At 38.5% G+C, this 11,765-nt stretch overlaps 1 protein-coding gene and 1 long non-coding RNA gene across 3 annotated transcripts; both read left to right on the plus strand.

The window, feature by feature from the left end:
- Positions 1-902: 902 nt before the first annotated feature.
- zgc:114041 (uncharacterized protein LOC574425 homolog) lies at positions 903-11,121 on the plus strand. Of its 2 annotated transcripts, none has more exons than XM_044329537.1 (5): positions 903-1,246; positions 2,625-2,890; positions 2,975-3,118; positions 6,437-7,219; positions 9,466-11,121. In XM_044329537.1, the coding sequence occupies exons 2-5, from the start codon at positions 2,689-2,691 to the stop codon at positions 9,648-9,650; spliced, it is 1,314 nt and encodes a 437-aa protein (XP_044185472.1). In that variant the 5' UTR covers positions 903-1,246; positions 2,625-2,688; the 3' UTR covers positions 9,651-11,121. The 2 variants fall into 2 exon arrangements, with proteins under 2 accessions (XP_044185472.1, XP_044185480.1); XM_044329545.1 differs by having other exon boundaries at positions 2,628-2,890.
- LOC122965455 lies at positions 3,125-5,301 on the plus strand. The gene is made up of 2 exons (XR_006398232.1): positions 3,125-4,095; positions 4,807-5,301. It is a non-coding gene; the product is annotated as an uncharacterized LOC122965455 (long non-coding RNA).
- Positions 11,122-11,765: the final 644 nt, after the last annotated feature.

Genomic DNA, 11,765 nt, shown 5'->3' on the forward strand with positions numbered 1-11,765 from the left:
CTTTGCCTTAAATTACTGCTAAACTAATTAATTAAAACGCTTTTGTTATAATTCAAAATAATAGAAATCCCATCACTTTGGATACTTCATTTAGATATCCGGATGTGACGTACGTTAATGTGAAGCTCAAACAAAGCAGAGGACGTCCGACCGGCGGACACTGGCTCCAGATGTCCGCACTTCACCTGCAAACCCACGGACTGTGCGGGCATGTTCCCGGGAAGTCTGCGCGTGCAGAGGGCTGCTCGAACCCGCAATTTATTAAGTCCACAAGGGAAATTACCCATAATCCTGCAGCAATAGGCTATAAACATAGCCTGTATAAAAATAGACTATAAACTGACAATGTAAAGGGAAATAATAATACAAATTATTATTATTAATAACAAAAACAGTAATTATGATAATTATATTTGTATATATAATATTAATAATAAAAGTTATGAATTGATGATATTAGCTTTTTTCACTTCTGTTGTATAAATTAATTGATGTAGTGAGGTATAACATGCCTACAGACTTAATAACGTGGATTTGTTTATTATAATCTGCTAAACTAGACGGGCAAATGTTGGTTTTAGTCCGTCTGCAATGTGAAGGTGCTTAGTTGAGGATTTAGTTGAGGATTTGATGTGTGTTTACTTGGCAGCAGGGTAGCAGTTAATGTAAAGGTAAAGTAAATGTTAAATGTAAAATATCACTGAGCATTTTCAGTAGACGTGTTGAGAGCAAATCAGCAGACATATCAGAACCGTTCACATAAAATGAGCGGGGTCAGGAATTTCAGTTTATTTCCATGGAAACATTGGAGGTCTTAAATTCCGTTTTAAGAGCGCATTTTTACCCCCTCGCGTCCTGGCGCCCTGCACACTTGACGTGATGACGTTTAACACGTCACGGTGCGTAATCCTGAAGTCCGTCAGGGCTCTTATCCGTCCGCAAGTCCGGGGGTTGGACGTTAGGAATCAACTGACGACGACAATGATGAAGATGATGATGATGATGATGATGAGTAGCTCACAGCTGTTTTAATCTCGTCTGAACGCGTGTGTGCTGGGACGCTGGTTCGATAAACGTAAAGAAAAAAAGCGAAATAATATCGCTAACAAACATTTAACTGCGATGTCAACGCGATTACCTTAAAGTTCTGAATAAGGGCGCACAGATGGTTTTGACAGCGCTTTACCGCAGTACAGAGAGAAGTGTGTTTGTGTCGGAAGGACGCCAGGACTGTAGCGGATTAAACGTGAGTTGGAATTTACAAAACATTTTCTTTTTTTCTATTTAATACTTTGTGAGTAAGTTTGTATGTTATTCTACGTGTGTGTGTGTTATAAGAAGCTGTTTTTATGGCTCAACGGTTTTACGTTGTAAAAAGCCCGTTTCACTGTGATAAACATCAATTCAAGTGTTTACTTAAAGGACACGTTCACAATTTTTTCAAGTGTGTCTTAAAACAACAGTCAGGTGCCCATATGAACACTGAAAGAGGTTTTCCTCGCTGTAATCATTCCTCCTGTTCATACTGGCTATTAAAAGATCCCCTTCAAATGTGTGTCCACACAGTCAAAATACATTTAAAAGTTTATCTGAAGCTTATATAAGGCTTCAGCAGTCTGAGTTAGTCATATCAAGTGGATATCTGTCACATTTACACTTTTTAGCATCAAATTCCCTCTTTGTGTTTCCTCAGACAGTGTTTCCCTGTTGAGCTTCAGTGGAAGTATAGTAACAAAAAGAGGAACTTTAGCAATAAAAACACTGTAATGTTGAAAGATGTCTTCTTGATTTGACTCATTTGGATGACTGAAGCTTCATATTAGCTTCAGATAAACTTTTAAATAAAATTTTGCACAGAAGGAGGCTGTGCTGTGGGTTTTGGCCCCTGTCATTTGGATCTTTTAATGGTCAATATGAACAGGAGGAATGATTACAGCAAGAAAAACCTGTTTCAGTGTTCATTTGGGCTTCTGATTGTTGTTTTAAGACACACTTGAAAAATTGTGAACCTGTCCTTTTAAAATGCCAGACCTTTTAAATGACCGGGTGTTAAACAGCTGTATTTTGTGGTGGTGTTGTGTTGGATTTGTGTTTTTTATTTATTTATTTATTTCAGGGCTGCAACCAACTAATGATTATTTTCATTATCAATTAATAATTTGATCATTTCCTCAATTAATCCATTAGTTGTTTGGTCTGAAAAATGCTAATCATCATTTCTCAAAGCACAAGATGCAACCTCAAATGTCTTCTCTCAACCTAAAGATATTCAGTTTATTATCTTAGAGGACTAAAGATCTAAGACTCATGGACTCAAAGCGATTAATCGATTATCAAAATAGTTGGTGATTAATTTTCTGTCGATCAACTAAACATTGCACCTCTAAATATTTTCCCTAATTTAGATATGAGCTAAAATATGATTCAAAGACCGATGAGTTAGATTTCATGGTCACTCTATAAACACATTCTCACAAAATGCATAACTTATCTTTCAAGATAGTTTGACGACCCAAGAAATTTTTTCAGAAATTATAAAGATAAAATGTGTTTCACAGCTGCTACATATCTGTGTGTCGTTTGCATACTTATTTCCATGAGCTTCGTCCGGTCTGTTGGTCTAGCAGCTTATTGCATGACAACCATCCAGCTCAAGCAGCAGAGGAGAGCGTCTCGCAGGGTCTGAAGATGAAGACGAGGAGAGCCGCCCCACCTGATGGGGGTTACGGCTGGGTGGTGGTCATGTCAGCCTTTTTCATCATGGGCCTCACCGCCGCTGTCCTCAAGAACTTCGGCCTCTTCTTCCTGGACATCCAGAGCCACTTCGGGGTCCGGACCAGCACCACCTCCTGGGTCACCTCCACTACGATTGCCATGTTTCACCTCGGAGGTAAAGATGTGATGTGGTCAGCTTGAACTTCTTCTTTTTCCATCAGGGTGTTTTTGTTATGTTTACTTTTCATTTTCTCCTCAGCTCCAGTAGCCAGTGCGCTGACCTTACAGTTTTCTCAGCGAGTGGTCATTATAGTCGGAGGCCTGCTGACCTCCTCGGGGATGTTGCTGGCGTCTCTGGACCTCAGTCTGCCCTGCCTCTACCTCAGCATGGGCATCCTGCAAGGTACTACACTCAGACTTTCAACCTCAGGAAGTATCACCGCTCTTTTGACCTACTGTTGAGACACTTGTAGATCATTTTTGACCCTCACGCCTTTCCATCTATAAATATATTAATTTTTACACATAGCCGCATCAGATGACATGAATAGCTGAAGTCGCTGTAATGTTGCATTTTGGCATGAACCTCTAAAAAAGCAAAACTAATGGTTTAAAGAAGTATTTTATATTTTATGCAATATATATTCCTAACCTGTGATTTTCTATTTTTCGTGTCAAGGCAGTGCTGTGCAGTTTAGGCTACTTGTTAAGACGATACAATGTTATAGATGGAAAATAATAATAATGATGGCCTGGTTAGTGGGCTTCATGCAAGAACATTTTCATATCCTTATCCTAAAACTCTTACTTCTGCTTGTACAAGTGTTCCAAGTCAGTTTAACAGACTCTCCTAACCACACAAACTTGTTGTAAATTGCTCGTTTCAGCTAGATGAATGTCACCTGTTCATGAGGAGGTGTGTGTTTGTGAGATTCTTCATTAGTGTAATCAACGCCCCTAAAATTACTATGAAAGGCGACATGCTCGCTCTGTTTGTGGTTGAGTGTCATTCACAAAATTGTTCCCAAAGAGTGAAAAGAAGTTCACACCGCAGAGCTTCAAGTCCTGCTGTCAGAAATCAGCAGACAAATAACAAATTTAGGCCTGTCAGTAATAAGGGACCCGAAACGATTAGCCCTGTAAGGCCCACTGTTGCATTACAACAATCACTTTTAGCTATCTTAAAAAACAATCTGTAAATGTTTTTTTTTTAAAGACCACATATACATAGTCACTGGGTCCTATTGTTTATCCTTGCAATGCTATTGGATAGTAAATGTGTTTATAGGTCCGGCCATCTGGCCATGAACTCACACTACTCGCAAACCTTCCATCAAGCTCATCTTCTTATTTTATTGGACTGGATTTGTCAAGAAAGAAGTAAGTAACATGCCTTGAATATATATATATTTTTGTGATAATTGCAATGTCTAGAACATGCAGATACTTAGTTATTGTGGAATACGTTCATCAAACTTGATTTTGAGCTTGTTATGTCTATGTCATAATTCTACAACGCTGGGTTAGGATGGTAGTCAAAATAGCATGTGCACCTTAGACATTACATGGGGACACTGCACTTCTCACATGTTCACATATGGAAAAAATATCATTAGAAATATAATGTCTTTGATGATTCACTATAATTAGGTTCTAAATTTGTTTGTTTTCTCTTAAAATTTTGAGTTTAGACAAGAATTGAACAAAGCAATAAACTGTTTCTGGTCGTAGTATCTGAAGCATTATCTGTAGCAGAAACTGTATCTGTATCTTATCAGTTAAAAAGATACATTTAACTGACCCTGGGCTTTTTTCTGGGCTTTGTTTGTTTGCCCAAATAGTTGCCTGTTACATTAGTTAGGTCCTGGTGTGGGAATGTAAATGTTCTGGGTGGATACAGGTATTCCTTTAGGTATGATAAGTAGAGAGCACTGTAGTGTGAATTTAGTGGAATGTGTTAATGAATCAATCCTAAACACTGGGTTCACCACCCTATCTATTCCTTCAGGTTATCTCACACAGTATAATACTTATATGTATCATTAATACATATATTTATTATCATTTGTTTTTACTTTTTCCATTTCTGAGTGCAACCAGCAAAGACAGGTCTTCTGTACAGTGTGCAGGATGTGACTGTTGCCATCCAAAATGGAGAGAGTGATTTTGAAATGGAATCAGACAACACTGATTCGAGTGATGAAGAGGCAGATGAAGATGCCAGTGAAGTGGACGAAAAAAAACAACAACCCACTGACTTCCCAGTCAGTAATTACATGGACATCGAGCCCCAACCAAACAAACACACCATGCCCTGTGACAAGGTATCGCTCGCTGAAAAATCGCACATTTTCCAGTGAAGATGAAGAGAGGACGCTGCAGACACTGCAATAAAGGATAAACTAACACGCTATGCAGCAAGTGTGATGTTCATCTTTACTTTTCAGAGGAAAAGAAGCGTCTTTGGGACCATCATTGCAAATGAACATGGCTGAACACTGGGACGGAGATGAAATTCAGTTTTGTAAATACAATTTTGTTCTGTTTTTTTTTTTTTTATTAATAAATGACTATTCATAAAAAATATGACTGTTGTGTGATTATTATTCATCGTATATACTGCTATGGGGCTAAATAAGATTTTTTTTCTATATTTGGGCTTTACAGGGTTAGAAAACATGAATCCAGCTGCCAACGACGTGTCATCAGAGCAGCTCTGCACTGTGACAGAAGGAGGGAATGCTTTCACATGAAGTCAGATGCTAAAAAACGTCTTTCTAAAACTGATGAATGCCACCAATTGCCTCTGAAGAATAAATTTGTTCATACGAGTGGTTCTTGCATGAGGCCCAATGTTTTCAATCTGTACTATCGAAAACACCAGTCCTGAATCAACACACAGAAACCAAGCAACTTTGGTCTTTTTATAAATATTTCTGAAACCCAGAATGATATGTGTTTTCCATTGATGATAGTAGGAACAACATTTTGGAAGGTGGAACAGGGAGGAAGTAAGGAACAGGAGAGAATAACATGTACACATACAAATGTCTTAGACAAACGCAGAGTGCAGAAAATAAATGTGACGTCCATCTCTGTTTCATGACCAAAAGCAACTAATTCCTGAGGCTCCACACAGAATGAGAAACCAGAAAATAAATACTGAGGTTCATAAAATAAATCAGAAAAAATACAGAATTAAAGAAATTAGGGACCATATATATATTTTCAATAATGCTTATTGTGTGTCTTGGTGTTTTTGGGGCTGCAACAATTTTATTATTGAATCCTCTGATGATTTTCTTTCTCAATAATCAATAGTCAATGAAATGTCACAGTAGATTTAAAAATGGCCGTTGTAATTTACCAGAGGCGACATCTTCAAATTGCTTGTTTTATCTAACTGACCAAAACTTATTAACTTAAAAATCATATATACGACAAAGAAAAGCATCAAATCCTCACACCTGAGAAACTGGAACTAGCAAATACTTGTTCGATTTTCGATTAATTGATTTATAAAAATAGTTGTAGATTAAAGTTCTGGCAGTCGACTAATCAATTGAGAAACAGGAACTAGTTTTTTACACTAGTGTTTTTTACTCATATGGGACTTTTTATTGATTTGTTTTTGATTGAAACATTATCAGATCCCAGTCTTCCAAAAATAAATAAATTCTAGATGTAGATGGTAAAACAAGTTTCCCTCCTCTGTTTCCAGGAACGGGCATTTGCTTCTCATGGATTCCCGCCAACAGCATGGTGAGCCACTACTTTGTTCGGTGGCGTCCCATCGCCTATGCCATCGCCAGCTCAGGAGAGTGCGTCTTCGCCATCATATTCAGCCCCCTCTTCCAGTGGCTCATTGAGATGTACAGCTGGCAGGGCGCCTTTCTCATCATCGGAGGCCTTCAGCTCAACCTGTGTGTCTGCGGCGCTCTCATGAGACCGCTGGAGACGGTCCAGAGCCCGATCCAGGAAACCAAAGACAGTCTGGAAGTAGATGCCACTGTGCTCCCACCAAAGAGGAAACCCATCTTCCAATTCTCCTTGATAAGAAAACCTGAACTCTTCCTCTACATCCTGTTCGCCATCTTTGCGGCAGCAGGGTTTTTCATCCCTCCTCTCTTTCTAGTGCCCTTCGCCAACAGCTTGGGGATGGATAAGTACTGGCCAGCATCCATCCTGTCTGTGCTGGCGTTGGCCGACCTGGCGGGGAGGCTGATCTGTGGTTGGATAGCCAACATGAGGCTGCTGAGGAACCTGCAGCTGCTCACCATGGTGGTCACTCTCCTCGGGGTGGTGCTCCTTCTGCTGCCCATCAGCCACAACTACTGGAGCATCCTGGTCTTCTCTTCGCTCTACGGCTTCCTGTTCGGCTGCGTGGTGGCCATTCACGTCACTTCCATCGTGGATATCGTAACTCTGGAGGGATTCGACAGCGGACTGGGGCTCTTTATGCTTTTCAGGAGCATCGGCGGCTTCATGGGTCCACCTGCTGCAGGTGAGAAGTCTGTATTTAGATTGTCGGGTTGAAATAATGTGGCACAGGTGAATGAGTTTAAAAGATATGCAAAAAGCTTATCAGTCACATGCTTCTGTGTTTAGTTTGGCACTCGAAACGTGGTGTAACAATGTCCAGTACAGAACTGAGACATGCACACACACACACAGTACAGGACGTCCTTTTGAAAAAGTTTCAATATTGGTGCCAATATGATGCCTGAGTTTCAGTACAGATACCAAAACAAAACATTTTTCAATGCCTTAGTTTGGGAAATATAAACATGTTAACCCTTTTTTCATTAAATAACACTTTATTGATGGAAAAATAACAGCATCTCATGAAACAGACAAAATAAAGACACAACGTGACAAAATAATAAAATTTCAAATTAGAAAGCCATATAAAGTACAATATCATATGCCAGTGAACTTACATGTGCATAAATTTGAAAAATAGATTCATAGGTTTCTTTATTATGTCAGTGTAACTATGTATTTCTGATGATCCGAATAGAGACACACAAAGAAGCATAAGTTGAATACGGCTTTATTTCCAGCCGGTGTTCTGTCACATGCAAATACAATGAACAACAAGCCAACTTGAACCGAGATCTTTTTATACCTTGCCACCTTTTCAACATATGTTTTCCATTATGAGTGGACTTCTCCCTTGTATGATGAGTTATGATACGGACCTGTCAATATGTCAGACATCTTGGCGTCGTCCTGAATTTACACCTAAGGGCCCCACACTAGATGTTGTTCCAGTTTGTCTTATTGACACATGAACATGGTGCCTCAACTAAAGGTTTCTTACATTCCTTAAGATGCTTGCAACACATAGAAAATATCAGTCAGACTGCTCAATGCATCAGTTTTATAATGAATTTTGCCCTTTATTTTACGAGTCTGTATTATCTGAATAATATTTATTAAAAGAACTGTCATTTTGATACTAACCGAAGCAACTTCATTCAAAGAACTGCTTCATTTAAACCTAAGTAAATAATAATTCATTATTGTTCTATAGTTGGAAATTGTGTGCTCCATATATGATTAATTGTATACTGTTTTGTAGACAAATGTCACACTTTTGTATGATCAGCTGAACTACTGTGCACTGACTAAAAATGTAAGTGTATAAATTGAACATTTACCCCCTTAATTTGCACCAAATTACATTACGTTAGAAAGAATCTGACCTATTATTTGATATCAAATTTCAATACTTTTCAATACTCTATAAACTTCAATAAGCAGTCAGCCCTACACACACACACACACACACACACACACACACAGAGGTTAAGGGTTAGAGAGGAAAGATTCTCACCAGCAGGTTTTGCTCGCATAAAGATACAAAACTCACAAAACTAAACTCACATTCTTGTTTTCTTTCCTGACAGACCTGTCAGTGTGCATTGCTGGTTTCCTGCTCCAGGTGCAATGAGAGAACTCAGTCAATTAAAATGAATGTCTACTAATCTAACTGTGACTGGACAATATCAGAGGCACAACAAAAACAATTAGTCCATTGATCGATTAGTCGATCAACAGAAAATAAATCACCACCTATTTTGATTATCGACTAATCGTTTTGAGGTTATTTTCTTTTTCAGAAAAAATGTAAAAATTCTGATTCCAGCTTCTCAAATGTGAATATTTTCTTCTTTTTTTTAGTCTTCTATGCTAGTAAACTGAATCTTTGGGCTATTAACTGTTGGTCAGGAAGAAAGAAGACAGTTTAGGACGTCATCTTGGTCTTTGAGAAACAGTCATCGACATTTTGTTTACCGTTTTTATAGACCAAACCATTTATTGATTAATTGATAATAAGAATAATTGTTAGTTGCTGCACTAGATGATTTTTTTTGCACTTGTTTCATTTCCAAAATGAGACACTTAGCATTCATTAAAGTGAAAAACATATTCTTTTAATACGAGTTGCAGCACCAGACAATAATAACCTCTACTGGTGTAATTAGTTGACACAATGACTTCACTTTAAACAGACTAAAATATCTCTCATTTACAGTTCAGTTCTGTAATGAATGCAAAACAGTTAGAAAAGACACAGTTTGTTCTTCATTGCGTGTTAAATCCACAGTAAAGGAGACGCTGAAACAACACAAATGTCTCACAGCAGGTTTACGCACTCCTGATGAAATAGATATGCCTGTTTATTTATTTATCAGCCCTGTGACCTGACCTTCTGTTTCTTATTCTTCTGTATTTCTTGCGCAGGCTGGCTGGTGGATCAGATGAATGACTACAGCGTTGCCTTCTACTTCTCGGGCCTCTGCCTCGTCTCCTCGGCGGTGTTTGTCGTCCTGGTCGACCGCCTGGTTCAGAAGAGAAAAGATGTGGAGGCTGACGTTCAGCAGGCGATGAACCAGCTGGAGGACTGGGACGGAGAAAAGGTCAAGTGAGACACTGTTGCATAAGGATTTTTACCTGAATGAGCCAGAGGAGCTAGTTTGTTGGCTCGTTGGGTTCATGAACACATGCCAGCTGCTGGATAATGCAACGTAGTTTGACTTGTGTTGCGGGTGTAGGTCACATGTTTTTATTTACCTCTGCGTCACAGCATCGTCTGCTGGTGTTAAAACACCCTTTTAAGGTTTATATTTTTTATTGGAAACCAAAGAAACACTCTGGGGTGTGTTAGGTTTTTAGTATGTCATGTAAAGATCAGATATTTTTCTTTGTTTCTGGGGGAAATTTTAACATACAGCCCGACTCACTGGATCATGCACTAACATACGCACATGGCTGCAAAGCTCAGTTAGCACATGCAAAAGTAAATCGTGCTTTCTACATTTTTAAACTATGATTTTAAGTTACAAAATGGGTTTGCATGTGCCACCAGAGAAGAGGTTTTAGGATAAGATGTGTCAGAAAGACACCCAAGGACAAAAGGAAGGAGGATCCCGTACAGTTATTCAGTCAAAGCTCTATTAACAATTAAAATACACTAGACAACAAGAGTTCTAGTTACGAGCTGCTGACTTTGTGCTGGATCCAAACTTTTTTTTTTTTTACCTTGGAGAACTGCGGCTTCTGAACAAATAAAAACAGGCTCATAGTCATTTAAAGTTGTGCCTCCAAATGGAACATGTGCAGAAGTTTCTGATTTTCTGGGGGGGGGAGTTCATCCCTGCAGTGGTTCCAGGTAAAAATCTGTTCATCCCTCTGCTGCGTCAGAGTCACCAGTGCCTTATCAGTATATTAACTGTGTTGCTGCTATTTATAGAATATTTCTGAATATGACCCAAAGTACTCCAGGAAAAAAGCTGCACATTTTATTCTGTTACTTTCTTTGAAGCTGTGACTCCTTTTTATATCACCAGGTCAGTTCAGCACATGTGGGCCAGACCTGTAAAAATATAAGTGGAGCAACTTTGCAGTTGTATGTATCAGGTTTCTCTAATAACTCAAGTGTTGACTATCTGTGTTACTGGTTTGTTGGCAGTGGCTCTTAAAGGCTGTATTTAAGTTATAATGTAGCTTTTATGATTTAAAAATATCCATCTTGTCCAATCAAATCAGTTATTTCTATGCAAGAAACTGAATATAAAGTCTTTCAGAGAAACGTGGTTTGGTTGCTTTTAACCACTTTAATTATGAATTTGCTTAATGATCTTTCAAAGATAACTTGATCCAAATAACTTTTGTTGTCATTGAAGCACTGAAATACAAGTTTTCCTTTGCACAGCTCCCTACTTTTTCTACTTTTAAAGCAATTTCAACCAAGAAATTGCTCTTAATAGATTCTATCAAAGTCTTAACTGACAGTTTTTGACTCAACATGTTGAATGTTTTTCACATCACCAGTCCTTGTAGCAGCTAAAATGCAACATTTTAAAAAATAAATTACTGCACTGATGGTTTTTAAATGCACGACTCGTGATGTCTTTCTTACATCTGGTTGTTTCTATCTGTAGCTTTGCTTAACAGCCAAACTGATCCCAAACAGGCTGCTGGAACTCCTCTGGAGCTGCCCTCCACAGCCTGAACCTGATACCAGGGTGAGGATATTTGTAGTGTCTTTTGGGAACTCGTGGTATGTGCTGTACAAATTGCTCAGGAGTTAGTAAGTACAGTTATGTAACAATTGTCATTGCGTTTCAGCCCTCACACTGAGCTGGTGTCACATGATTAAACACACATGACTTGAGCTAAAATTATTAGTCGAACAACACAGTTAATCTGCAACACTTTTAGTAATTGTTTGATTTTCTTAAGCAAAAATGCAAAGAATACACTGGATCCTTCTTCTCAGAATTGAAAATGTATTGATTTTCTTGAACTTCTTTTGGTTTTGGACTGTTGGTTGGATAAAACAAGCGATTTAAATATATAAACTTGGAGTTTAAGATATTGTGATGGGCATTTTTTACTATTTTTATGGCCCAAGTGATTAGTACAGTAAATTATCGACAGATTCACTGATAATGAAAAGGTCCTTGCAGCCCTACTTTGTGCCTTTTAGTAGGGCTGCGACTAATACGTGTCAAAACCAATTGTTTTGTCAATGAAATCTC

This window comes from Thunnus albacares, chromosome 2 (genome assembly GCF_914725855.1).
Source record: "Thunnus albacares chromosome 2, fThuAlb1.1, whole genome shotgun sequence".
Taxonomy (NCBI): domain Eukaryota; kingdom Metazoa; phylum Chordata; class Actinopteri; order Scombriformes; family Scombridae; genus Thunnus; species Thunnus albacares.